General features: G+C 36.3%; 1 protein-coding gene across 7 annotated transcripts in view; it reads right to left on the reverse strand.

The window, feature by feature from the left end:
- The window catches only part of CNTN5 (contactin 5), a 679,382-nt gene that overhangs the window by 127,688 nt on the left and 527,235 nt on the right, over nucleotides 1–24,459 (reverse strand). For all 7 annotated transcript variants that reach the window (XM_049823513.1, XM_049823512.1, XM_049823515.1 and 4 more), the window contains 4 exons: nucleotides 16,843–17,024; nucleotides 8,300–8,436; nucleotides 6,175–6,304; nucleotides 3,810–3,960 (listed from right to left, as the gene is read on the reverse strand). In XM_049823513.1, the coding sequence (XP_049679470.1) occupies nucleotides 3,810–3,960; nucleotides 6,175–6,304; nucleotides 8,300–8,436; nucleotides 16,843–17,024 (600 nt within the window). The remainder of the gene's footprint in view (nucleotides 1–3,809; nucleotides 3,961–6,174; nucleotides 6,305–8,299; nucleotides 8,437–16,842; nucleotides 17,025–24,459) is intronic.

Consider the following 24,459-nt stretch of genomic DNA (forward strand, 5'->3'; position numbering starts at 1 on the left):
AATTTAATCATTGACTTTATTAGCATTACTCATGATTTATATTGATGTAACTGACAGCAGATTCCAGTCTATTCTACTGTGTATTATAAAGTTTACGTCTACATAAAATAATGTTATTAAAATACCACTTTTGTTGCCTTCTTTTAACTTCATACATAAGTTTTAGAAATGTTTCATTAGAAACAGTCTTGTGACTGGCTTTCTGATCTGATAGTCTAGGTCTGGGTCTTGTTTAGAAGTTGATGTTGAAATAGTAAATGAGAGTTTGATTACAGATTAGGAAGTATCTGACTGGAATATTTAAGAAACTTCGCAAAAATGTTTGTTGATCACCATACTCTTGCCCAAGGGCCCCTAAATGCATGTTCCAACTAAAGATTTTATTACAAATCAAAGCTTAAACTTATTTTTTTAAGACTTGGATCCCAATAGAATCCACTTTTCTATAAAACTGAAACTGCTTATGAACTAAAAGATTCAGAAGTTCTTTACAAACTTCTTATGGACTAAAATCTCAATGTTCAAATCAATAACCAGAGTACACATTATCACAGACTGCCATAACTGACACACAGTCATCTATCAACCTATGAGGCAATACAGTCCAGAGGCAAGTGGTTAGTAAAGAAAGTTAACAATTTTAATTATTGTGAGATGACTAATGAAAATATGCAGCTTAAATGTGTTCCTCTACCTACACAACTCCCATTGCTGTTGTGCTCATGTGTGTTCTAATTTCAAAATAAAATTATAACAATAGCTTTTTTTCCCCTCCTCTTAACTTTTAGGTGAAAATGCTGATGAAATTATGTTTTTTGAATGTATTAACAACTCACTGAGATTATGATATATGAAAGAGTTTTGAATTTTACATGTAGTTCCTTTCAAATGCTGATAGTGATCATTAAATGTCCTGTATCAGTAAGCTTCACAGCCTATGCCTTTTTTTTTCTTTGAAGTTTTAATCTTCTGCATAGTAGACCTCCAATACCATATATTTTATTTCATTAAAATGAGGCTTTTGCAGCAGGTCTTGATCTTTACATCTGGTTAATAGAATGAATTGTGAATACTTTGGAATCTTTATTGAATAAGTATGTTTCTATAGGAGTCATTTAATCAAATTTAAAACAGTTACGAGATTGTAACCCTCAGAATGATATTTTTGTCAGCAGGTAGTTGTGAATATCCTACTTTTTTTGCACTATCATATAGACTTGCCACTCATTCAGAACCCAGTTCAAAAGAGCTGTTGTAATATACAGATGCTTTCCAAGTGGAATCAAATGATCTGATTGCTCAGAATAATGATTGCTCACCAGAGCACTCCTAGCATAGGTAGACTGTGAGTATGAAGACCTTGAATTGGATAATCTGTTCAAAGATAAAAACAGACCAAGAGATGGAGCTCATGAAGACTCTTTCCATAGCTATGTTGCCAAGTGAGTGGCTTTAGTCTTTCGAATGAATCTAAAACATTTGAGGCTTTCAGACTGCATCGAATTCCAGGAGCTGGAGTCACGGCCTGACTGCAGTGAGAACTGTACCTGGCCATGAGTCCCACAGGAACAAACTCAGCCTTCTGCTCAGTTACAAACAGAAATGTCACTTCAAGTAGTTCTGTCAACCAGCTTTTGGTTGTATGAAGGAACACTTAAGGAGGCACCACATCTTGGAAGATGTGGAATAGATGATAGCAGACCCATTCGTCAAGTGGAATTTCTTCTTCTCCATGGAGGAGAAGGTCTCTTTTGTATTGAGACTTTTCTAACAGATATGCATAAATGGAGGGAATCCCTTTTCTGGGCTGTCAGACTTGGCAAAAATAAACCACAGCATGTATTTGGTACAAGCAGTCTAGAAGAGGAATAAGCTGTGGTGGAAAAGAAAAAAATATATCCTGCTGTTCTATCCTTGCCCTTCCTTATTATTTAGTCAGAATGCTTTTTTTAAAAAAAATATTTGATGGTTTAACACTCTATGCAAACTCATTACACGACAGTTCCTAACTGGTTTTTGCTGGCATTTTTATCAGCAGTCTATGAAGAAAGCCTAGTTTTAAAGTATATAGATGTGCTCATCATACCAGATTATTCCTTTTTTAAAAATGTTTTACACAGTTCCCTTCCAATGGTTCCCTGTCAGAGTGCCCAAAACATGGAAACACAGATACTACCTCCATTGATTTACGGTTCCTTTCCCCAAATCATGATAAGCTTTCTCATCTCCTCTTGAAACAGACTTTATTATTGGTGTTTAAATCATACTGTCTGTAGAGGGAGAACTGAGTTCCCTTGAAACTGATATTCCCCTCACCCCTCTATAAACAGTAGATGCAAGGGAACTGCTCTGAATGACACAAGATACTCCCTGAACAGCTGACTAAAAATTAAGTTGAACACAACCAAAGTCTTTCAAAGCTTTGAAATAGCTTTCAACCAGCTTTTTATCTTCTGTGTTTCATCATTTGCCATTCCAGCTTCTGTCAAAATAAGCAAGTATCAAAAGCTGCAAATACCAAAAATGTACCACCAGATCTTATTTTTATGAGATTTTAACTTCAGAGTTAGGCTATGTTTGGACAGACATCAAGTAATTACCAAAATGCTTAACTGGTCTTGGATTAAAATGTGATTTACATGTGGTGATCAGAGAAACCATAGTAAGTTTTGTGGACATGAGAGGAAAAGGTCATGTAGTGAAAACAGTTAACTGTGTAGCTACAACATAGAGGCATCAGTCTCAGAATATTTGATATTATTGGCATCTTTGTAATATCCTTCTGTTATATCTTGTCAATGTGACAATACAACTCATACCTGTTAGTAAAATGTTGTATATAATGCTGTTTTGCTCCGCCCCTGCCCAAAGAGCCAATACGGCATGAAAATTTACACTTTTTTCCTTCTCAGAACAAAACAAATGGCATCAGATGAAGATAAAACTCACCTGAATGAAATGGCTTTTGCAGCTAACTAGGACAGATGCACTCTACTGCTTTCATCAGTATTGCACAAATGAACAAAAAGGCCTTGCTTTTATCTTTTTGACTAATGGCATACAAGTCAGTTTAAGTGGTTCATTCACATACATTACTGGAAAGAAGATAAGATTGCTCTGTGTACTTAAAGACCATGTGCAGGGTGGCAAAACTATTCTAGTGTAGAGACATGCAATCTTGTAAAGTGCAATTACAGCTGGCATTTAACCTGCAGTACTTAAACTGTGTTTAACATACAGAGCTGGACGGAACTTATTTAATTAAACTTATGCTGTTAAAACAGATGTGCTGCTGAGTACAAAAATTACTTGTATAATTAAATCCTATAACGGAATCGTATTTTTCTTCTCTGAATCATTTTAAAGCTATTCTTAGGCAGACTTCCATTGTGATCAAGCTGCAAATCTGCCTTATTAAAATTATTTCAAATGAATAGGCATATTTGATATTTTATGTGGTCCTGACTGCTTCAACCTCTATGCTTTTAATACCCTCAGATACTAAATTTGTAGTATCTCTACAGTGTAACTGAAGCATTTTTTGAAATGAGCAACAGAAAATAGAGAAAAAACCCAAAATGATAACTGCTTTTCATCTGTCTGCATCTCTGAACAATTTTAAGAATTTTTATTTCAATATTGTCAAAACAATAAAGTCACTACTGTCAGACAAATGAGCTTGACAATAATTATGCCATACCCATGTTAACATATGCATGTTCTTGTCACTTGCTGTATTTTCATATCGTATCACATCACAGAATCAAATATGCAAACACAGTATTTAGTTTACCGAACAGGCTTCTGACCTCTTACTCTCCCTTAACGCTCTGTCTCCTTTCTTCCAAGTAATGGTTGGCTTTGGAGAGGCTTGTGGCTTGCACTCAATGACAACTTCTTGGCCCTTGGTAATAATTATTGTTTTCCTCATTTGATTTATTGGGAAAGTGGGAGCTGAAGCTGTTAAAAAGAAGTACATTAACTCTACAGAGAACAATCACAGCTTCCTGTTTCATTACATTTTAATAGAAGATTAGAATAATAGATTCTGTTTTGGGGATAGAATCTCCATTTTTGGCTTGGAAATTACTACACCGCAGATTAGATGGAATTTTACAAAATATTTCAAATCAGCAGCTAAGACTGGATAGCAGGTCTATAATTTAATACAGTTATAAATTAGCAAGATCTCCTTCACATCAGTGTACAAAGGAAGATTGCTTGAGAAGTCCAACAGCTTTAGAAATTAAATACTATTGTTGATTTAGCTACACCTTTTCAAAAAATTTTGGATTTCATAGATAACTTGTTAGAAGTAACTAGTTCAAAATGAAAAGAAGGCTAAATTCCACAGCTAACCAAAATACACTCTCTATAGTTAATTCCTACAAAATGTATTAATGATAGAGAAATTTTATTGCCTTCTTTTTTTTTTTTTTATTTATTTATCTGAATGCTAGGAATTGAAAACTGAGAACTTCTTAACAGAAGATATTTAACCATGTCTTCTTTTTAGTATTTCACTTTTCAAGAAGTCCCATTGATTACAATACATCAGCTAAGTTAATAAATATATCACAAAATGACACTAAGTACTGTAATTTCACACCAAGAAAGGACAGTTGTTCTCAAGTAATCTCATTTGTTTGTGTTTTTCTTAAACTAGTTTTGCAAAACTAAATCCTGCGCTGCAACTATCTCAGCCATACATATAGGAACATATTACACTTCATTGCCTTAAATGTGTAGGAATTTCCTACTATTATTTTGGGTAATTTTCATACCAGAGCTATTTATATGGACAATTTATTCTGTTCTTTTCCCTTTAATAATCTAGAAAATTAAACACAACTGCTTTTTTAATGCAACATTATGGTTAAAATTTAACAGGGGTACAATTTCACAAATGACAAAATGAAAGGCTGATTTTACCGCAGCAACATATAATGCCTATTTCCGATATTAGTGAACATCAAAGAAAGTTTACAGCTACCTGATATAATAGGTATACCTATTTTATAATAGCTATAAAAAACAGAGCAAAAGAACCTTGCAACCAACAGGGATTTCTTTGCTGACTGAATAAAAAATGACAAAGGAAAGTGATGGAAAGGGAGCAACCACTGACTGTGGGTTTTAATTTATGGTTAGACAGAAATATCTTTAAGAGTTATCAGTGAAATTCTAATGTTGGCAAGCTAGGAAATAGTGGAAATGTACTAGACAAAAGAACCAAACCTTAGCTCAAATGTACTATATTGTTTCAGTAACTTCAGCTTTATTATTCATTTGACTGGGAATTTACAAGAATGGTTCCCAGGTGTAGGTTTTGAAATTTGCAAGGTTTGAGCAGTGCAGAGACCTCTAGTCTCTGATATGGCCATTGAATTACTTTGATAGACACCTGTCTTCCAGCTATACCATACTACAATAAAGATCATAAGACTCTTAAAAGTCTGTCTCACTTAACCCCGTGGAAGTCCTCTTATCACTGTTGTCCCATTGTGTATTACCACAGTGTGCTTTAAGGAAAACTAGAGTGTTAGAAAGACATGCTTCAAGTTTTCCTTCATTAACTCCCCACTTCAGCTTTTGAATAATGAAATTTTTATTGTATTTCCAGGTAACACTATGTAGTGTATTTGCTTTACTATGGATGATATTAGCTGAAGTATGTAATTTCCAGTATTCAATCAGTTCTGGTGACTTCATAGGAAATGTATACACCTTAAAAACTAAGATTATGCTTAATTGCCTTTGAATAATGGCCTTGTCATTCTACCTTGTCAGGTAGAAGTAATACTTTAATTTTAACAGAGACTGAAATATATTTACGTTCTCTAAGTTTCTTCTCCTGCATTTATTTTTTAGGTAGTAAAAAACATTTTTCCATTCATTTGAACTGAAATAGCTTTATATGAGAAATAGTCACCAAAGGTAACTGAGTCAGTAATTTATGAAAGAAAGTTTTCAGTTAACAGAAGGACCTGTGCTCTCTCTGGCAACAAAGGACCCACTCACACATAAAAAAACAAGAATAAAAAGAAACCTACTTTTATCTGCTCTGCTAAGTTTGGACTGGCAGAAGCTATTCTTTATCATAACAGAACAAGAACAAATGTAATTATCAAAGGGAAAAAAAGGAACAGTCTGTTCTTTTTCAATAATACTCACCTAAAATCTTCAGCTCTGCACTGGCATAAATGGTGCCATACTTATTTTCTGCTAAGCACTGATACATTCCAGCATCTGAGACATTCACACTGTGGATCATCAGAACACCATTAACCATCTCAATCCTGCTCTGTAATGGAATAAAAGAAAAAAAAAATCTATGAAAGCAAACAGGCACTGGAAATTTGCTGTGTTATTAGTTAAGGCAAGGGGACAGAAGACATTATTAAGCTAAAATAAAACTGAGCAACAAATTTCCTTGGGACTACTTTTTTCCTGTTATATAAGGAAAGACAAGAATAAAGCAGATGAGGAAGGGCAGAAAAAAGCTCCAAAAATATTTAAAGGTAAATATTTTTCAGTGCAAGTTCACTATCTCCAAGGCTTGCTCTTGTCTGTTTGCTTATTTGTCTGCTATTACCTTCACATGATTTTTAAAAGCAGTTCATCTTGGGAACTTTAATGAGGCAAGAAGTATAACCCAAGAAGTTGTGGGTATAACATATCTGATGATCTTCACATCTCCAGCAAATGTTTGGTTTCAGTCATGGTACTATATTCATGAAAGTAGATATCAAAGATTGCTTGCATGAGTAAGAGTGAAAGGGTCTAATCACCTTCATCATTAGTGCAAATTTCTTATTTGAAAGGTCCAGTAGTAGAAAATAGTTACCACAGCTGGAAGAGAAGGGGTATTCATAGCTGTTTATGGAAATGTGTACTTCACGGAGCCTGTATAATGAATAATTTGAACAGCTATAAAATATCTCTAGTTTCCATTATTACAGTTGTTGTAGGTTTAATTAAAAATTGATAAAGAATAAAGTGTTTGGGAATGCAGAGGAAACTGTGAAAAAAATTCTCTCACTTCTAAGCCCCCAGTTTAAACTGAAATTTAATTTGAAATTTCAGAGCCTGATGCAACTAATGGTTTGGAAAATCAGAAAACCAAAAAGTAAAGATATTTAAATTGCTTCAATTTCAGGACTAATAGCTCCATCTAAAAAGGCAGAAATGGATAAAGTAAAGGCATATAACCTTATTTTCAATGCCTCACAGCTTCAAAAGTAAACTGTGTTTATGTTTCCTTTCTCATTGTTTGCATAATTGGTTGATGTTCACAGATAGAAGCGACATTCAGTGAAATGAAAGACATTATATCTTTTATTTTCATAAATCCATTCTGTGAATTCATTTACAAATGGAGACATTTTCTCCCAGAATTGAACAGCTTTATTTTAATCTGGAAAAATGCATGAAATAAATTTAGAAAACTTTTCTTTCTAAATAATTTGAGACTATAAAAATGGAAAGGTGCTAGGCAGAAACCCACATGATGTGGGCTGATGTGTTGATGATTCAGTGAGAGAAACAGAACAAAGTGAAAAAAAAGGCAGGCCATGCCATAAGTGGTCTTTTAAAAGGAAAAGAGAATTTTATTTAGATCTAATTCTAAAATGTATCAGATAGTTAAGACTTTACATTCTAGGATTCTTACATGGAGCATTTTAATGGTCTTGATGGTGAGTTCTGTTACTTGCAGAGAATTAATGGAGTTGAAAAGCGATGAAAATATAATAGTCATTGTACCTCTTACATCTGCCTGCTAGTGTTTTGAAGAGTATGATTATGTATAAACAAAATGTGGTAAATAACATCAGGTAAAATAACATTGGGGAAAATATGAAGGAAGCTGATTCAGCAAATACAGCGCATCTCTGAGTTGTTAGTATCTTATTATACAGAAAAAAAAAAAGAAGATACAAACAGAGTAATACCACTATCTAAAAGAAAAAAACCACCAAACTAAGCATATTAGATATTGCTTAATTGTACATTATAGTACAATGGCAGATGTTGCTGCAGACACAGTTCAGAAGGTTCCATCTCCCATATATCTCTGAACTACAGTGAATTACTGGTGAATGCAATTTGACATTGCTTGAGATGGTTCAGAAGGGACGTGCACAGAAATCCTGCCTGTATACCAACACTTAAGAAACTAGCACAGAAAACGGTCATTTCTGAAGTACTTTTCTGAAGTACTTTTCAGTACCTTCTGTAACTGACTTTATCTGAATGAAAGGAGAAACGTAATATAGTGGTGACTCCTCATCTAATGTACCTGCGGCCAGAGAGGAACTCCATTTTTCAGCCAACGATATGTGGGCCTTGGCTTTCCAGTGGCTTTACATTCCCATCGGAGCTGATCTCCACTGTCTAACTGAGTATCATTAAGTTTCTCCACCCAATGTGGGTAAGCTGCAAGAAAAAAATAACATGCTGTATACAAAGCGTATAAACTGGTAAGTCCCTAGCAGATATGCAATGACCTAATCAATTATGGAACTTAAATTATGTCCTTTACAAAGTTACCTTACCCTCAGAAAGAAGCACATTTAAACAAACAACTGAAACTAAAAAAGTAAGTAATAAAATTAACAAAACTCCATAACTTTAAAGAAAATGCTGTAATGGCATCAGGTGGTGAGCAGTATCATGACCAGGAGTAGAAATCTTCCTGATTTAATAAAGTACAATGGATTAAATCACAGTGCTATATATTAATGCACATTGTTACTGAATTTAAGAGCATTTGCTTGGTAGTCACAACAGAATATTTAGTAACTTTTCAAGACCTAAGATATTTAAATTTTGGTGAGGAGGTTAATCATCATAGACTCTGTTTCATGTAGTTTTCTCAGTTTGCTAGGAAATCATGATTTATCCAGCTAGGAATAACTGGGCATTCGGTAAGATATTTGCACGTATTTTTCTTAAACTATCTTGAGTTAGATTCATATTTCAAGGGAGAAAATGCTTTTAATGTTTTTAAGCACAGAACCCACAAGAATTCTGGCATTCATCAGGAATATAAATCACACAGTAAGTCAATGTTAAAACAGACTTTTTTAAAAGGTAGACAGTTGTTAGGTGTATATGTAATCATTAGTACCTAAATGTCATGTAATAATCTCTTAAAATGCAGGGAATACTTTTTGCAGAGAAGCAGATATTTAATACATCAGTCAATCAGATAACTATATATAGGATCTTATAATTTGGAAAACTTTTTAAGACTCAGTGAGGAACTGAGCATTCATATGCAGAAAAAAAAATGTATGCTTAAAAGCCAGCTTTTGGGTTTTCATGCTGTAGCCATATCAATTTGTATAGCAAAGAGGATGATAGATGAAATTAATTAACTTAATGATATTAAATGTTGGGGTTTTTTTTTTTCAAATAGTAGAGAATAAGTAGCTAAAGGTCTTCATTGCTAAAGGAATGTAAAATGCTTCTGCTTGGTATGAATAGAAGTCCAGATCTGTCACAATGAAGTCTCTGCTTCAAACCTCAGATAATTGATAACGTACTTAAACATGGGGAAGCAAGTTTAAAAATAAATCTTTGAATCTAGCTGGCATTTGACAGGTCACCAGTCAAAGACGTGGGAAGATATGAAAAGGCATGGCAGGTGACTAACTGCTTCTAGCTTACATCTTGTGCATGGATGATAAAGAAAGTGAATGCGGTGTCTATCATTCCTAAGCAGAGAATAGTCTGCTTCAGAGTCCCTGGCCAGACAGTTGTCAGAAGCTGGAAACATATCAGGAAAAGAATCACTCATTTCCCCTTTGGTAGCGGAAAACAGATAAGATTGACCCAACCTCACTCCCAAACCCAAGACCAAAACCATCTGCTCCCTTATTCTTCTTATTACAGTCAAGGCAATGTATGACATGCTCCATATGTATTCCGCTGCGCTGAATCACTTGATTCTTAAGTTATACCAAAGTGTCCCATGAAATCCCCAGAAGCAGTTTGTGGGAGTCCCTGCTCACTTGTTCTCTATTAATTGTCCTAAAAATATAATGTATAGTCGATGCTGTTATTTTCTTTTTGAATGTTGCGGTATGCACAAAGCAGCATGCTGAGAAGCAATTGTTTCCTTTGAAAATGGGTACGCTAATATCACTTTGGAAGATGTGACAGTTAAATGTGTAACTAAAAAGTAATAAAAGTTAGCCAATGGTGCCAGAAAATCATATCATTTCAAAGAGGCACTAAACCAGTTCTATTTATATTTCATTCTTTTCATTATTTTGCTTTTCTGAAAAGTCTACTGTATGACCCAAAGCATATCTAGTCTCATTTTTCTATGTTGAATTTGATCTCACCATGAACCAGAGCATTCAGGATGAGAGTGTGCACCTGTTTACGCTGAAATAAAACCATCTCCCCAAGTCTGGCCACAGACACATTCTCCTCAGTATACCCTCTGTCTCTGGCTGTCTTGATAGCACAGTCATGGCTCAGGGTTTCCTCGGTAACCATAAACTTGCAAATTACAGTGGTATGATGGATTGGTATTAACAACTTTTTTTACATTAGTTGGGCTATTTCCACCCTAAATTTTCTCCTCATAGCCTAAATGGCCTTTGGTTTCATAATTTTCAAGCTGTTGAACTGGCCATCAGCCAAGGCAATGACTCAGGTTCTCACCTCTTTGAGAACAAGGTAGCAAAGCAACAGGTAGATGTAGCAGGAATAGAGCTAAATGCATGATTGAGAGAAATATTTTCATAACTTTTTGGCTTCCTTTCCTCTCTCTATGTACTCCTTACTTTGCCACACAGAGTTCCCTCTCTGCTTGTTAGCAGGCGTCACTCTCATAATATCATTACACTTGTTCTTAAACCCTGTCAAGAATTGAAAAAGTGAAATGTTTAACCGGACGTACAACTTCTGACTCAACGTATTATTTTCTTTTTTTTTAACAAAAATGTGTTAACATCATCCTAATATACATGTGGGCAAAGAAAGCTTCATTCCATAGTTGCATTTAATTTTAATTAGAAAATATAAATTCTAAGAAGCATTTAAAAAGATTTCAACACTAATAGGTTCTTTTTTCTTTCTATAAATGCAGCATCCATCTTGGGGAAAAATGGGTGTTTGCCTGGTTTTTAACTGACAAGTGAAGAGTTTTGGGGTGAATGTAAGAATAGAAGAATGTGGTTTATTATTCAGTAGTCTTTATGGATATTGTGCCACAGCTTTATACAGTGCTCCTGAGATTTTAAAATCACCATCCAATCCCTGATTTATTTTATGCTGCATTTCTGCACCTGTTTATTCAAGGATGTCAAAATGTTTTACAAACACAAATTGGCAATAAATCTACAAGCTTACAGGCCAGTTTTTACATCCTCTGTGCAAAATGAAATTCAGGTGCGGAAAACTCAGCCTACTTTCTCAAATTATTAAGCAACTTTTGACCGAAAGAAAATTCAGGACAAAATTTTTCATAGACAATTACCTTGGATAGAGTCCTAAAATGTGAATGAGTACAGTTTGGGGTGAAAAAAAATTAATTTTCTGAAAATGAGGCCAATTTGGAAGTATACAGTAGGAGAAGAATAGGTAGCTATCACAGTGAGAAAGATAAGACGGCAAATTTAAACTGAAGGTGCAAGTCTGACCAGAAAAATCTCTTCCTCTCTAGCCAGTTTTACTGCATGGAGCTAAACTGTAGTGGCACCAGTGGATTTTCTTCCATACAGGTTTTATAAGGAAGTGATCAAAAATGGTTTTGAAAATCAGGATGGTCCGTTACACTGCATTACAGAATATTCCTGCCCTCAGCTGCTTGTTTGACTCCCGTGTTCTGTCAAACCTCCCCTCCTGCTGTGGCAGCAGTGCTGCTCATGGGGCACTGCTGTGAGCAGGATCAGGGAACTGATCCAGCCAAAAGAAAAACAGCCAAAAAAAAGCTTTCTTGTGGTCTGCTTCCCATCACCACCCTCTGCTGAACTGGCACAAGTGAGTAGGTAACACAGAAGAAAGCCCAAGAGGTTCAGAGTGAGAGGAGCAGGAATTGCATAAACCAGCGCTTACTGTTGGGAAAATGCTGCAAGCCAGGATTTGTGGAGGAACTGTGATTACAAAAGGTTAATGGCCAATTTCTCCACCTAAATTTTAATTTTTGTGCTCTGTTCTATTAATCAATTTGATCTTGAATAAAATTTCCTGGAAACTTACAGGATGAGTGGATCACTTGGGGGGAAAAAAACCTCTTAAAATAGGTTGCGGTGCATATGAGCATGTCTTGCATTATTAAAATTATGTTTTTAATGTCTTTGTCACTTCTACAGCTGAATTTCCACTAAGTGCTGAGACTACAACAATCTGAAATTGTCAGCATCTGAAATACCACTTTCTGAACAACATCTGAAGTGTCAGCTGCATCAGGCAGTCATGGTATATCTGGATTGCAGCATCAGGTAAGAAACGGAAAATCACTAGTTTGTGATTAAATGTGACCAGACAGGCAGACTTGGGCATCCTGGGCTTTCTTCAAACTACTCTGTGGTGACCCAGATCAGATGCAGCTGACAAAATGAAGAAGATTCAAAGAGACAACGAGTGAGTTCCTACAGAGATACGCAAATAGTCAGGCTGCAGTAGGACACAGCTGGTCCTACAGCCTGCTCTGAAATTTTACAGGAAACGCCTGGTAAGGAATGACGGCCTACATCTGAATTTCTGAATTGAAATAATCATTGTCTCCTGGAGGAATAAGATGTCAGTGAAAAGACAATGACCCTAAAGGTAAATAATTCGTGTTGACTGTTGTTATGAGTAAGAGGTACAGCACGAAATGCCGTTTCAAATAATGCCCCCAAATCCTGCCATATCAGCTGTCAGCAAAGGAAGCTGACGGTTTTGTAAAGTAACATTTGGCTAAACTTTGCACGGCTAAAGCCTTCTTACCCAAATCCTCTTACACCCCTGGAAAGGGTTGTCAAGGTTTGTAGGCCAGTGAGACACTAACGCTGTCTCCGGGAGCACCGAAGGCTGCGAGCGGCCCACTGGGGACTGTTTCACCTCAAGGCCAAGAAAAGGCCCTTGTTGAAAAGGCTAGCAATAGTTTGTGCTTCTTGTTCTGCTGTACCAGAGGTTGCTGCCAGTCTCCTCTGTCTGGAAGCCCTCTGTTACCTGCTCCGGCCTTGCTCCCTGCTAGTGCAGATAGGTGAAACTCCGACTCCGATCTAGTTTTGACTTCTCTGTTAGATAGTCTAAAGTATCATAGTAGACTTAAAGGAAACTTAGTAATATACTAGTCTCACAAATCTGTTAGTCAGCGGAATGAGACAAGCTGAAGTGGAGCCCTTTTCTATGATGTTAATGAAGTTGGTCTGATATTATTGCAAAAAATTCCGATTAGCACAAACTGTGCAGTATCCATAAAGGCAGTGACTGTAAAAAATATAATTTTGACAGTGGTGGAGAACTAAAAATTTGTATTTCTATCTGAACAGAATGGAACAAACCTGACGTAGAAAATGTTTTCTATGGATTCCTAGATTTGAGTATCATCTTTATTTCTGCTCAAAACAAAAATGTGTCCAGGCTAATTAGAGAGGCAGAGTTGTGTAGAACACTACATCATGTTTGCTCTGATTTTATGCCACAGGTCTGCAGGGTGCTCTTGAGGAAATAATTTCATTTTCCAGCATCTTGGTTTCTCTCTTGAAGAGCACCTTTTATATTCCTTTAACTCTGAAAGAGGGAGGCAGAGATAATTATAGCACTTTATAAGGTGCTTTATCATCTAGTAGTTTCACAGCTCTAGAAAACAGCTAGTAAGTGTATAAGCTGGGGTACACCTTATAACTCAAATTAAATTTTTAAGAAATGTTGTTGAAAAAGACCAGGCATGCTGCTAAATGTCCCTGGACCCCAGGTCCCTAGCAGGAGCTGCTATAATTTCATGGAAGTAATTGACAGTAGGAATTTGTAATACCAGAGAAATATCGCTGGGGTATTGGCATAGTAGGAGGCATCAAGTAGTTCCTGGGCTTTGATTGCTGTTTTCAGTAAAAGCCTTACAAAACTATTGCTTCAAGTGCAGTATGGATGGCATATCCAAAACAAAAGGCGCAAACTACCATCTTTGCCATCACATATTTTTTCCAGCATGGACCAAAAAAAAATTGAAGACAAAAACCTGCCCTTGGCTCTAGATGGATGGAAATGAAAAGCAAGGAGAGGAGCATCATCCAGAAATATGCTGATACTCGCTAAAACCAAGGGAGCTAAGATAAAGATATTGGAAAGCTGGAGGAGACAGCAAAATTGATTATGGACCTGGAAATATTGACGTATGTGGAAAAAACCCTAAATATGATGCCAATCTATGGTTATTTGATGAAAGTGTGTAACAAAGACAGAGAACTGTGTATAGTTAGTAACTGGGGGGAAAGCACTAGGAACCATGTGATGAAATCAAGAAAAGAAAAAGAAAATTGATTAAAAGGAGAAATTCCTTCTTAAAGCTATCTATTAGCCTGAGGAACCTGAGGAACTGTCTAAACTGCAGCAGTTGGAATTCCACTGACTGCAATATTTGAAAATAGAAAACAATTCAGAGCTTGAAAGATTTGTTGCATGATTTCCTGCAGTAGACCTTTCCTGCTAAGTATTTAAGGTTGTAGGATTCATGGAATGGTAGCAGGTGATGTAGCTTTAATTTATAAGAAGTAAGTGGGAATCAAGCATACCTTCAATATAAGGAAAACTTTGAGTTGTAAGTATTCAGGGTATGTCTTATATAGGCTTTTGTTTCTAGCCTCTAGGATCCAGCAACAATATTATATAAATTCCATGATTTTTGCTTGTGCTGGTTTTGGCTGAGGTAGAATTCTTCATAGTAGCTAGTATGGGCCTATGTTTTGGATTTGTGCTGAAAACAGTGTTGATAAGACAGGGATGTTTCGTTCCTGCTGAGCAGTGCTCACACAGAGCCAAGGGCTTTGCTGCTTCTCCCCCCACCCCACCAGCGAGCAGGCTGGGGGGCACAAGGAGCTGGGAGGGGACACAGCCGGGACAGCTGACCCCAACTGACCCAAGGGGTATTCCACACCATATGACATCATGCTCAGCAATAAAAGCTGGGGGAAGAAGAATGAAGGGTCCGGGGGGGGACGGACATTTGGAGTGATGGTGTTTGTTTTGTGTTTCCATGGATAAGCCCGCGACAGAGCAGGTACAACCCCGGAGGGACTGCTGCCATGGGCAAGGCCGTGTTGGAGCAGGTTTACTTCTGAAGGGACTGGGGCTGTGGCTAAGGCCACGCTGGAGCAGGTCTATCTCTGAAGGCGTTGTGGCCCATGGAGAAGGCCACACTAGAAGAGGTGCACCCGAAAGCCCCTGTGGCTGTGGATAAGTCTCTGCCGCAGCAGGTACAGCCCTGGACAGACTCTGACTCATAGATAAGGCTCCCCTTGGAGCAGGTACACCCCTAAGGGACTGCAGTCTGGGGATCAGTCCAAGCCGGCGCAGGGACAAGGGGAGGAGTTCGTTGCAGTGTTAAACCTGACGGTCTGGTCCAAAGGGACCGGGGTGGAGACTGTAGTGGAAATACCTTTAAATTGTTGTAACCTGTGATTTGAGTTGCGTGTTATGGGAATTACTATAGCAGGAACCACCTGAACCAATGGAGGACAAGCCTTACAAGAAGCGGTACAAGGGCAGCAGTGACCTGACCTGAGCTGGCTTTGGTGCCCAATAACTCCAGGCAACTGTCCTCTCCTGAGTGACCAGCATACCAGATGGAGCCTAAAGTCATGGACTAAATGAACTCAGTGGGCATTTTGGGGACATTTGTGGACATTTATGAACATCTTACAGACATTTCACAGGGGCGGTGCATAGACTAAGGGAGTGATATCTGTGTACTGTATCAAAGGATGGGAAGGGTGGTGGTGGTTAATGAGGATGTATTGGATAATGTAGGACCTGAGCATGATGTAAATGGCATGGAATAAAAGGTGAAGAACGTGCTAGTTTTGGCTGGGATAGAGTTGATTTTCTTCATAGTAGCTATAGTTACCTCACTTTTACTCTCCTGATTATCTCTTCCATCCCACCAAGGGGGAGTGAGCGAGCAGCTGTGTGGTGCTTAGTTGCTGGCTGGGGTTAAACCATGACATTACTAAATATTTTTAATTTCTTTAATTAAAGGTTATGTTTTTTCTTTTCAATGTGATACATGATTCAGGTTTTTTTATGCTTACTCAAAACACTTTTAGAAAGACCAATCTGAGAAAATCTTTTGCACTTTCTGAAAATCAAAACTTTCAGAAATTGTGCATGCCTAGACTGATAATTTTCTACAAAACCAGAAGCACTACTCCTGGTCTGATTTCTGTACAATGAATTTGACAAAATGCAGCACTCAGGCATGGCAAGGGTGAAACATTAATAAAACTGTGACAAAAATCCTAAGATATTTCTAATATTGTTTTCTGAAATATACGTCATGCTTAGATTGCATGTCATTGTTATGTATCATATCAGGAGAAAAAAACAGACTTTTAAAATTATATTGATACTCTTAAAAAAGAAAACAAAACACAACAGAAACCCATAAACATCAATCATGAAATTGTATTTAAGCCAGTTCTTTGAGGGGGTCAACTTTATTTATATTTCAGACTTTAATGCATTGCTAAGGAATAAAAATTTATAGCTTAATTCAATACTTATTTTATTTCAAAAGAAAGATATTTTGTTTCTACCAGACCTTAGCATCATTCATATGCAGTTGAAGTCTTAAGTGTGGACAAAACATTGCTGGCTAATACTGTGTGCAATTACACTTACTGTACACTTGTAGTTGTCCTCTGAAGACATTTCTTCCACGAGAGTTTTCAGCCTTACATTCGTACATTCCCGCGTCCTCTAGCTGCACATTAGGTATTTCAAGCACAGCTTGGGATTTTCTCAGGCGGGCTTTACTTGGATTATGACCATTAACTTTCCTCCAAGAGATTGTTGGAACAGGGCTGAAATATTTATTAAAATTACTGTTAGCACTCTTCCACTATCGAGTATACAGATTCTGTTATCTGGTAGTTTAAACACTTAATAATCTAAGTAGCAATAAAATATAACCACAATTAAGGTTCATATAATGCTTGATATACCTCACTTCCTGTAGGGAATCCTTAATAAATGGTTTGCTACTTGGAATGTGTCTCTTTCATCCACAGGGGAGGCCAAGTTTTTATTGAGATCAAGTAAATCTTTTGAAATGCTCTCTCTGGAGCTTTTTTAGCACTCTGCGCTTTATTCCTGAACACTTCCACTTGATAGGCAAAAGAAAATAACAACTTCAAAACCTGGAAGAATTTAGCAAATTCTAACACATCCTAATTTTCCTGCAATGAAACTGCAATTCAGAGATCAGTAATTGATAACATCCATCTAGGTGGGGGATTTCAGTACCACTCTGTCTTGGATAAATTAAGGTGACCAAGGTTTGGAGACCTTTTCTGTTGCAATATTCTTTAAGTTACAAAACTGATTGTTTAAGAAGTATGTATTAATGGCATTACTGTTTCTGACTGATAGCATTACATGCCTGCTTGTGGGAGTAGAAGGGTTTTTCACTGTAGCTTGCTATTCCACACAGGTCTACATGGAAACTGTGTCATTTACATTTATACTGAGGGAAGAAATGGATTAGATAGTGCTTGCACTCATTCAATTTTCTTTTTAGCCCAAACACTCATCCGTCCTTGTGCACCCATTGGGCTTTTTGGTACAGACATATATTTGTTGAAATATGGCAGATACTTAAGGGGGAAGAAAAGAAAAAAGAAATAGAAGACCTGTAGTTATAAAATATTTGATTATGATCTGAAAAGTAGTCTGCTTCAGGTATTCCAAAAGAAGCTGGAGGACATCATAAAAGAAAATGTAACTGTTACATGCTGATACTTTTTCAAAAAATATTTTGTATTTATTTGAAATGATTTCAAGTCTAAGCTTAGATATAAACACAGTTGGATCTTGTGGCAGTTTAGATGGGGAAAAGTACTTTGTAGCATAGATTCAGATTCAAAGCTTCTATTAATTTCTTCCATCATTTGCTAACTTCCACTTGCTGTACTATATGAAGCTGCATTAAAAAATCACCTTTCCCTCAGTATTTCGGGGTGTCCAATTTGAGACACAATAAATACAGACATGTCTACCAGCCATGGGTAAAACTCTAGCTATTCTTCAGCCAGTTAAAATCAGGCTGTGAGTTACTGCAGTTGTACTCAGACTTCCAGACAAGGTGCTCCAAATACTACTACTTTATAGAGATCCAGAAAATTCCCAGACTTGTAGTTGGAGGTCAAATGGTTTCTCTAATCTTGTTTCCCAAATGTTACAAATCACTGAATTTCATTGAGCCTATTAACATAATTACCTTCACAAAGCTAACATATAGTCCCATATGGAATGGTAACACTATTTATTTGATTATATCAGAAGGAGACAATCATTGTTCCCCTTATCAATTTGCTGCACCGATTGCTTAACGTGACAAAAGGTATTTTATTTTGAGAGTGTGTGGATTCATATCTGAGGCATAGTCCCTACAATACCTCTGTATTCTTTCAAAATGGTCCCTTATCAATTTCTTCCCCCATGGAAGAAATACATGTGTGGAAATCAAATTACCTTTATTTTTTCCTTCGTCAACAAAACAGACTCATCTCTTTCTCTTCAGCACTCCAATCATGTATATCTTTTTCTTTTTAGAGAAGGCTGTGGATCATATGAGCTCTTTTATTTCCCCTACTGTATCACCACAGAAGCTTGATAGCTTGCTCATTATTAGTCTTAAATTACTTTCTTGCTGACTGATTTCAAATTTTGATGTCTTGTAAGTTCGGTTTGAGGACTCTTCTGTGCAGCTTATATGGGTCTAATTTATAAAGTTTGTTTCCTATTAGAATTTATTTTACATACTTTTCAATTAGAAGATTAAAAGAACTTCCATTCTTATCTGGCACAAGTGCTTCAACAAGTAAATATGAAGAATAAATAGAATATTTCTGTCTCTGATGCACTAATAAAACTTAGTGTCTTTAGCCCTACCACTTACAATATTCCTTTCACATCCTTAGCTACATATTTTGATTTGCTATACTTTGATAGCTATTTGTATATATTAGAAGTAGTACAATTAACAATATTAGTTTATTTTTATTCCCATTTATTAGCTCTCATATTTTATTTCTAATTGCACACTTCACTTTGACATTCAAATTTATACTCTCTCTTGAGTGACTTTCTGGAGATTTTGTAAGTCTCTTGTTGTTTTGCATTCAGCTTTAAGTGTAAACTCCTTATATGTTTGTCCTCTTTCTATATGGAATACAATTATGTCATGATTGCTGGCTTCAAAATAGCTGCCATGGCCAGGCAAGTGTTTCATTAATCATTATTAATCACAACACAGGTCCACAGGAGGAATACTTTATGCTGGTACAGTGCAATACTACTCAGCAAGTGCTGTTTTATGAATGAGATAGGTGTGCAGGTACATTTTATTTGGCACCATAAGGGTCCCATGCTCGTTGCCCTTATTATTGCTTATTTGCCCTTCAGCCCTACTTTTAGTAAAATCAGTGGCAAAAATGCTTTTGCTCTATTGTCATGGAACAAAACTGGTTCTGCTGAACAGAATTGATAAGTGGAATTTTTTCATAGTGTATATTTCTGAGAAAAAATGGCGACATTATAAACCATGAAGGTTGTCTCATTTAGCTGCTATGAGATTATTCTGAAATTCATGTATTTAGAAAATTTCATTTAAATTGCATTTAACTAATGTTTTTGAAATTTGCTTTTGTGTCTGCTACAGAAAGTAAATGTGTATAACATGGCAAATACAGAGGAAACTTGTTTTTCTCTGGGTCATTAGGAAACATATTTTAAAAAAACCTCAATCTTTTCTTCATCAGTATGAGGTAGTAAGTGTAGTTTTTCAGGGAGATAAAGTTACTTTAGCTGTGTAGATTTAATGATTTCAAAGGAAAGTACTCCCAAACTGCATATCGCTATTTGCAGACAACTTGTAGTTCTGTTTAATGAAGCTTTTTTTCCTTGCATAACTTACAAGTGAGTATGAATTTTACATCTAAAAAAAAAATTAAATCTGTATCTATTTCTCCTCTGTGACTTCTGTGAGAATGAAATGAAATATATCTGAGGATGTGAAGAATAAAATTGTGTGACTGTTCTAGAAAACTCCTAAAATGCACCATAAAAGCTACTTAACATATGCACACATCATCATCTTTTTAAATGATCCATAGCTTTTTGAAAAATAGAGCAACAGCAGAAATATCTCTAACTTTACTATGAGTTTAATGTAATATGCATAATTGTTAAATCTTATAATCATTATAATCCATTTTTATTTTGGTCTCAGCAGACACCTATGGAATATAGTTTCCTTGTTTATGATAACCCTGTTCACTTTCAGCTCCTTTGAGTAACTTTATTCAAGTTTCAATTGAGTTCAAAGATAATATTTCTTCTCACTTTTGGAAATAATCTGTTGAATACTACTGGTAAACCTTAGCACCACCGAGAAAAAAATCCTACTTGATTTCAGAAATACCATCATTAAACTTCTCATTTATCTGAGCTGAAATAAAAGTTCTAAGAGGTCACTTGTGACTGTGGTAGACATTACTGTGGGTTTGTTCACTTTGAAGAAAATATGTGTTACAGTTTTAAATTTACATCTAGAAGAGATTATAAAAGTCAATTTTCAACAATATATTATTTGGAACAAATGTTATTGAAATTGTTGGGAATAGTTCACAAGTTTCTTTGGAAATGTATTGAAAAAACTGTTGGAAGCAATTTTATTTTATTTTTTTTTTCCAATTTGATCTTAAAAAGAATTTAATTAGATCTATAAAGCATATGTTTATTTCAAGAAAGGGGTGAGGTATTTTGAACTACCTTCTACATGGATCTGAGCTCCTAGTTTTTCAGCCATATCTTAAATAAGAATGCATAGGTTACTTTTTCTATATTTGGTTGGTACAAGCTGATGTGCTCTTTTGAAACATTTTACCTTCTACTGTAATTTCAATTCCTCTCCACACTATTTCTCTTTACTGTGCATCACTGTTCTGAGCTGTGCCTTCAAACCCACAGGTTCACATAATAATGTATCTTGAAAACCTCTGCATGCCTGTGCATTTGAGACAAGAAAAAACTTTTCTCCTTATGCCCTCCAGCCTTGCAACTGTGTTAAATATCTTCTAAGTATTACAGGATAATTATGTAGAATTAAAATGTTGAGGAGTATCATGAAATTATCTCCATCAGATACTTCCAGAAACACCCATCAACCATTCACACGATTCTACCTTTAAAACGTCACATATAAATCTGTTCTGGTCAGGTGCAGAGATTTAGGAGACAAGGTAATAACTTTTCATTTGGTTATTAAAAGATAGTTAGTACTCATAAAATATAGCCGAGGTACTGGTGATTTAAGAATAGAAAAAGAATGGAAGGAAATAGTGATGAGTTTGAAGCCTGTGTGCAAGAACAAGTTCAGGTCTGCGAGTCACGTCAACACACATCCATAACCGTACTAAAAAGGTCTGATGCATGTATCAGTGTCATATACTAATGTGGATGTGCTTTCCCACCACTGCTGGCTTGTTCTTTACAACACAGAGCAAGGACAGTGTGCTTGCTTGGCTGCATGTCCAGCTCCACATCGTTTTCCTCACATTTTAAGTCCTAACATGTTAATCTCTACAGGTATGGCCAGTGTATGTGTACAGATGAATTCCAGAGGACTAGTTACAATGAGTCTAGGACTTCCAGAAACAACAGGTCTACTGCCAATCATGATGCAAATGTAAATGTAAATCCAGTGTGTCTGGGTTGCACAAGATGGCTTTGAACCTGCTGATCAGCTATAGAATTTGAAGACAGTAAGCGTGACAATTTCTGCAAGTGCTGGATTTAAGGCTCTTGTACCACACAGTATTATATGCCTTTATTTCTTTGTGGGAGATCCTGAAGAGAAATATGACGGTAACTCTGAGGACCTACTATTGACGATTGCCAGAATCTGTTTCCTTCTGATCCTCTCAACCTCTGACACAGAGACAAAACCTGCATATGTGCTTCTGGATAGTAAGTTTGGAATGCAGAAGAATGCTTCTCCATCTTTAAACCAAAAGCAAAGCTGTGTAAATTACTGAAGAGAGTTTTTAGTAGCATTTACAAGTTTTTTTCATGGTCATAAGAGAGAAAAGGAAGGAATTGGTAAAATTGTTTCTTCAAGAATGACGTTCTGCTGATGGGAACTTGCAGTTTGGTGGGTTTTTTTCCCAATTTCCCTATACCATATGGTAAAAACAATTAACTCTAAATTTTTAGATGTAAGTATGAAGCATTTAGTCAGACTGAGACAGAATGAGGCCTGGGAGTGCTACTTAAGATTTACCAGAGAATCTTTATTACATTACTATGAATGATCGTAGTATTTGTAACAGCATTATAAAGTTTATGCAAGAACAAGCCCACTTAAAGAAAGGCAGAAATCAATCCAGCCTGAAAAATAGGAACAAAATCCAATCTTGGTCTAGCACCTTATGACATAAATTCTTATTCAGTATGAGCTAAAAATAAACTTTAGATTGATGAAAGTCTTAGAGAGATTTATTTGACATAACCAATATGTGCTATGAAAGGGAAAAAAATCTTGGATCTATCCCTGTCTTACATAAACAAACTCAGCCTGAAGATGCCATGTTCACATTTAAAGAGGTTCCTTTCTCTCATCACAAATTTATCTCCAGGGGAAAGGAATTACCTACTTATAACACTGACAAATGCTGTTCTACTGAGAGTGTTCATTTCCCTCCTGAGATTGTTTTGTTATCAGTAAACTTTAGGAGTACCTTCCACAGCTTCCAGTTTTGGCATCTGATAGAATTAACAAAATATTTTTTCCTAAAGTGAGGTGTGAAGGGGCATGGAGGAACATGATTTTTTTGTCCTATGGGACTTAGAAACATATATTTATATGCCAGTTTTTGTCTCTATCTTGCCCTTTGATTTTGGGCAAATAATTCTATTTTAATACCCTATACCATGGTTTCTCTGTTTTAAAAAGAGAAAACAGTCTCTTTATGTCTCTGTGACCTGTAGATGAAAAATAGAACATCATGACAAGAGTTGTCTTTGAGGGTGAAGGCAAATTACTACTTGTGGACTTAGATTATGAATTTGCTAAATACTTGACAATGCTAAAATGCTAGCACTCCTTGTTCCCCTAGCAATTCTCCTATATGTAGGAAAAAACACTGAATATTTGAATCCCTAGTTCCAACAAGGAATTGGATGCATAGCATCTAGAATTATTTGCTCCATTTAATGCAAATCTTGGCAGGTCATTAAATTGTGAGTACCATAATATATTTAAAAGACAAGTCAAAATTAGCTTCGTCTTTGTCTGCAAATTGTATATTAAATCTGGTTAGAATTCCTCAAACCTCTGACCTTAATTTATCAACGCAGCGATTCATCATGTCCTTTCATGCTTTGTTTTGACCAGCGGTTCCCATGCAGGGGATAACAATGTATGCGCTACTGTCATAGGATTCAGTGGAAATGAGGGCTGTTAATGTGCTCTGAATGTCCTTAGTATAGAATCAGGTTATCTGTAATATCAAAGGTGTTTCCGTGTGTCACCATTATTGTGGGAAGAGGCAAGAACTTTTTTGTGTTCGTGGAAAAGTACAAGGAGGCTTAATCATTTCCGAAAGAGAATACCTAGAAAGGAGCAGCTGCTGGGGCTGAATGGCCATTCCATGAGCTATGTGTATCCTTAGCAAAGAGGTACTCACTCCCTGAGGAGCTTCATGCAGTTGCCCAAGGAAAAGACAGCTTGTACTCAGGGAAAAATCTGTGCTTGTTCCAGTCACTGAATTCAAGCAAATGCCGATCACACTGTGTCATATATGGAGGGGAAATACCTTCAGGTAGATTAGTTGCCTTAAAGTGGACTGAATTAAAAAAAAATAGCCTTTTCTCTTTGTTCTGCAATTCGTGCATCCCACTCAGGATGCAAACCTTTCATAAAATATGATTTTATGATTCCATGATTCTGTGTCTCTTGACTGCCACCACACTAGAAAGATCTGCTGAGATATCTTAAAGAAATGGCCAACGGAACTGTCATACTTGGCCCTAAAAACAGTGAAGCCTGTTTTATATCAAAGATGTTAGCATCATTTTATACTCATGTTATATTCCCATGTTTATACCCAATAAGACTCAGCTGCTGCTTGCCACCTTGACCACTCACTCATCTCGAAGCCCCTGGGAAGCAGCATAGTGCAGTTAACATAGGTTAAGTTTGTTTTAAACTGTGATCAGTGGATTAGGTCTGCTACA

This window comes from Accipiter gentilis, chromosome 19, assembly GCF_929443795.1.
Source record: "Accipiter gentilis chromosome 19, bAccGen1.1, whole genome shotgun sequence".
Classification (NCBI taxonomy): domain Eukaryota; kingdom Metazoa; phylum Chordata; class Aves; order Accipitriformes; family Accipitridae; genus Astur; species Astur gentilis.